Below are 3,775 nucleotides of genomic sequence, written 5' to 3'. Positions count from 1 at the left end.
ATTGAATATTGAGAAAATTTAATGTTTTACAGTTTAATTTACAATCCCATTCTGCCTGTTGTTAGTGTTTAGTGTTGGACAATTTTTTCTCTTAAAATTAAGAAAATTATGTCGAGCAAAAATAAAACTACTCATAAATGCGAATATGTGGTAGATGGTCAAAAAATGGCAGATCTACAACAATGTGGTAGAAGTCCGATCACTGGAATCAGTTCATGTCAGTTCCTGTTTATTCTATGCTAGTAACGATTCAGCGCTGGGCTGCCTCACTGGATTGGCATGCTACTGGAATAATGTAAACGGGGCAATAGAATTTTTTTCGTAGGTCCTATCCCGATATTAATTCCCAATAGCGGCGAAGTAATGGCATCTTGTCGGTTAGCGATGGAATTGTCTTTCAAATCCTAGAAGGATAATTAAGCATAACTGATTGCTTTAGGGTGCGGGGCGAAGCTTTCAAATCAGTGTGTCTATATAAACGTGTTCATACAGCAAGCATTCTCAGAAGTGTTTTTTGGAGCTGATTTGATTTTAAATTTTCCTTTAGATTTTTCAGACTCTTGATGCTGATAAATATGAACAAAAAATTTAAATATGTAAATGAAAATGTATTGTTAGAGCAAGCAATTGCAGCAAATTGAACAAATATTTTGCCTGTTGTCATTGAAGGTAATTTTTGAGATAACTTTACAGCCCGCTTTGTTCAGTGTGAACACCAACAGCCTCCCTTAGCTCGGCTCCGCATAGCTTTCTGTGTGAACATAAACTTATATATTTGTTCGACTGTAAAGCATTTTTAACTGTAGTCAAATTTTGTGTAGTATCAATTTTGCATTGAATTTTTATGACTTAAAGTCATTAAAAATTAAATTGAAATTTTAAATTTTGCATTAAACGTTGTTAAATACATATATTTTTCAGTAAGAATAAGAATTTACTTAGTACAACACAAAATTCTGAGTTTCCAACAATACTCGTATTTTAACTTTCACTGGTCAGGCATAAATGCAACTTTTGTCATTATGAAGCATAACAAATTGCGAAGACACCGCGTAAAAGAATGCGTGAACCTTGTGGAGTTGATAAGAAGAAAAAGAAATCAAGCATGCAGTTTTAGCTGTTCCAGTAGCTATAGACGGAATATAAGGAGCAGAGGTAATATCGTAAGCGATAACAAACGCTCCCTCGGCTTAAAATATAGCCAGAATCAAAATTACGCTTTTCAACAAAACCTTGAAGCAAGTGCAGTTTTTGAAAGGTCCTCGCCTTCGTTGATTTCTTCTGATCGCGCTTCGCAGAAGAACATAGTTCGTAACTATTGTAGAGAACACGACACAAAGATTAACGCCCCTTTAAATCAAAATCTTTCCAAACCGGAATCGCAAGACATTATGCTGCCAGGTAGAACTATAAACCATGATTGCGATGAAGAACCACGATTGCGTGATGACAATGAAAAACCTTTTGTACCTTCCGATGAAGTTCTATCCGCAAAAACGGATATAAGCACACCACAACAAACGCTAAATTCTTACGCTGTATTTGATTTACAACAGTCTAACGAAAATGAAGAGTTCCATTTAATAAACGATGGTTTGATCACTGAAAATACTTCTATTCACAGTCAGTCCAAACTTCAAAATATAGATAACACGTTTATCGCTGAACATGTGTCTAGTAGACAAATAATAACTGATGAAGAAGCCGGTGGCGACGGTCATCATAATAATTCGATCATCGAAATCGAAATAACGCTACATTCTAGCAATGATACCAACTCTGAAGAAGAGGTCGAAGTGGATTAGAATGAACCTGCAATGGAATTCGGCGAATAGCGAAGAATTTATGCGTTTCCCTACAAATGTATGTATATTATAATCTAAAAAGAATTGAAAAGAGCTATACTTAAATGAATTTCAATAATGTCTAAATCACGGGAATTTTAAGTTCTTGCAAATATATACATATGTACTTACACGAAGCACAAAATATTCCTGTTTATTTATTTATAAGTCTACAGGAAAATGTTTTCTTAGTTGCCCACACTCTTCGACGTGTACTATGCCGTGTCTGTTTGACGAAGCATCATATACAATTTACTGTAGATAGAGAGAGAGAGAGAAGCAGTACGGTGGAGTGCAATAACGCCTGGGGAAATAACGCCTATGGGCTTTATTTCCCAAAAAGGAGAGAAATAAAACCCATGGGTGTTATTTCCATTTCGAAGGGGAAATAGCGCCCACCAATAAGAGGCAATAAAGCTCGCGGGCTTTATTTCCTTTGCGAAAGAGCAATAATAGCCGTGGGCTTTATTTCCCAAAGAAAAGGAAATAACGCCCGCTTGATTTATTGCATAAAAAAGGAATAAAGCTTTATTTTACTGAAGCATTTCAATTATGTATACAGGCATACATTTTGCATAAAATGGAACGTATTTTAAGCGAATTGCTCTTTATTTTTGCATACAGTGTAGTTCTGAAGTATACGCATAAAATCGAACGGTATTTTTGCCAATAACTTATAGGCAAATTATTGGAAATTAAAGGTAAATTGTTACTGTTTTTTAGCCTTCAATGCGATGCGCATATTTGTTCTCAGCGTCTTAGGTTTTTCAGTGGTGGCGCGCAAACTTGGACGGTCGCGGCACGTGCGGGCCACCGCGGTTGAGCGCCAACAGGCTCGGTTCCTTCCCTCGCCATTACGCCGGAAAATTTATTTGTAAAATGAGGAGTTGGGGTTGTTTGTGTACCCACGCCGCAGAAATACTGTGGTGATGTGGATGACGCACGGGTTGTTTTAACTGACAAGACGACTGATTTCGCAAACAACAAAAACTAGTAAAGGGCAGAATAAAATAAATCAACCGTGGTCGAGTGGTTTATGTGACATCAAGGCACACACTGCCAAACGGAGGAGAAGCTCGGCCAATCATTTTAAACTTTGCACAAATTGCTTTGCAGAGCACAGTACGCGTACTAATCTAAATGGTAATACAAGCATTTTGTGTCCAATTTGCCTTCAAATAATTCGGCAATCGACGAAAACATTTATTTAACTTTTTACTTTTTCATGTTCCTTTTTTTGTTGAAACTTTGAATTATTTAATTTTCAAACACATGTACATACATACATACATATTTATTAAATATATGCATTGAAATTTGTTAATTTCAATTTCTTCGTATAATAAAGGAAAACAAATATTTAGTTCAATGTTATCATATTAGTTAGTTTGTATTTAGAACAGGGGGTCTTGGATGTACATATTCCAAATTGGAGACAAGAGCCACAATAGAGATGAAATAACGCCCGCGGGCTTTATTTCATTTTTTAGGAAATGAAGCCCGCGGGCGTTATTGCCATATTGAAAGAGAAGTAATGCCTACCGGCAAAAAGCAATAAAGCCCGCGGGCTTAATTTCTTTTTCGAAAACGCAATAACGTCAGTGGGCTTTATTTCCTAGAGAAAGAGGGCGACATGTAAATGAAAACTCACCATCGTGTACGTGTGACTATTACGCGTGACGTGGACTGCTTGGTGGAGTGCAATAACGCCCGCGAAAAAAACGCCCATGGGCTTTATTTCCTAAAGAAAGAAATAAAGCCCATGGGCGTTTTTCGCGGGCGTTATTGCACTCCACCAAGCAGTCCACGTCACGCGTAATAGTCGCACGTACACGATGGTGAGTTTTCATTTACATGGCGCCCTCATAAGTTTGATGGTGTCAACTGACACGTGAACGTACGCTTACGTCGGTGACTGCTAGCGCCTTTAA

At 37.3% G+C, this 3,775-nt stretch overlaps 1 protein-coding gene across 1 annotated transcript; it reads left to right on the top strand.

The window, feature by feature from the left end:
- The first annotated feature begins 1,022 nt into the window (after nt 1–1,022).
- LOC118751261 lies at nt 1,023–1,805 on the top strand. Its single transcript, XM_036486043.1, has one exon. It carries the CDS (start codon nt 1,023–1,025, stop codon nt 1,803–1,805), a length of 783 nt encoding a protein of 260 aa, XP_036341936.1.
- The last annotated feature ends 1,970 nt before the right edge of the window (nt 1,806–3,775 follow it).

The sequence above is a fragment of the Rhagoletis pomonella genome, unplaced genomic scaffold, assembly GCF_013731165.1.
Source record: "Rhagoletis pomonella isolate Grant_MI unplaced genomic scaffold, Rhpom_1.0 Rhpom_scaffold_00621, whole genome shotgun sequence".
Taxonomy (NCBI): Eukaryota; Metazoa; Arthropoda; class Insecta; order Diptera; family Tephritidae; genus Rhagoletis; species Rhagoletis pomonella.
Note: the sequence above shows the minus strand (reverse complement) of the source record. Positions and strands in the feature narration are given on the sequence as shown.

What these genes read in the sequence shown, in the direction of transcription:
- LOC118751261 (XM_036486043.1), top strand. Translation starts at nt 1,023, where the DNA reads ATGAAGCATAACAAATTGCGAAGACACCGCGTAAAAGAATGCGTGAAC.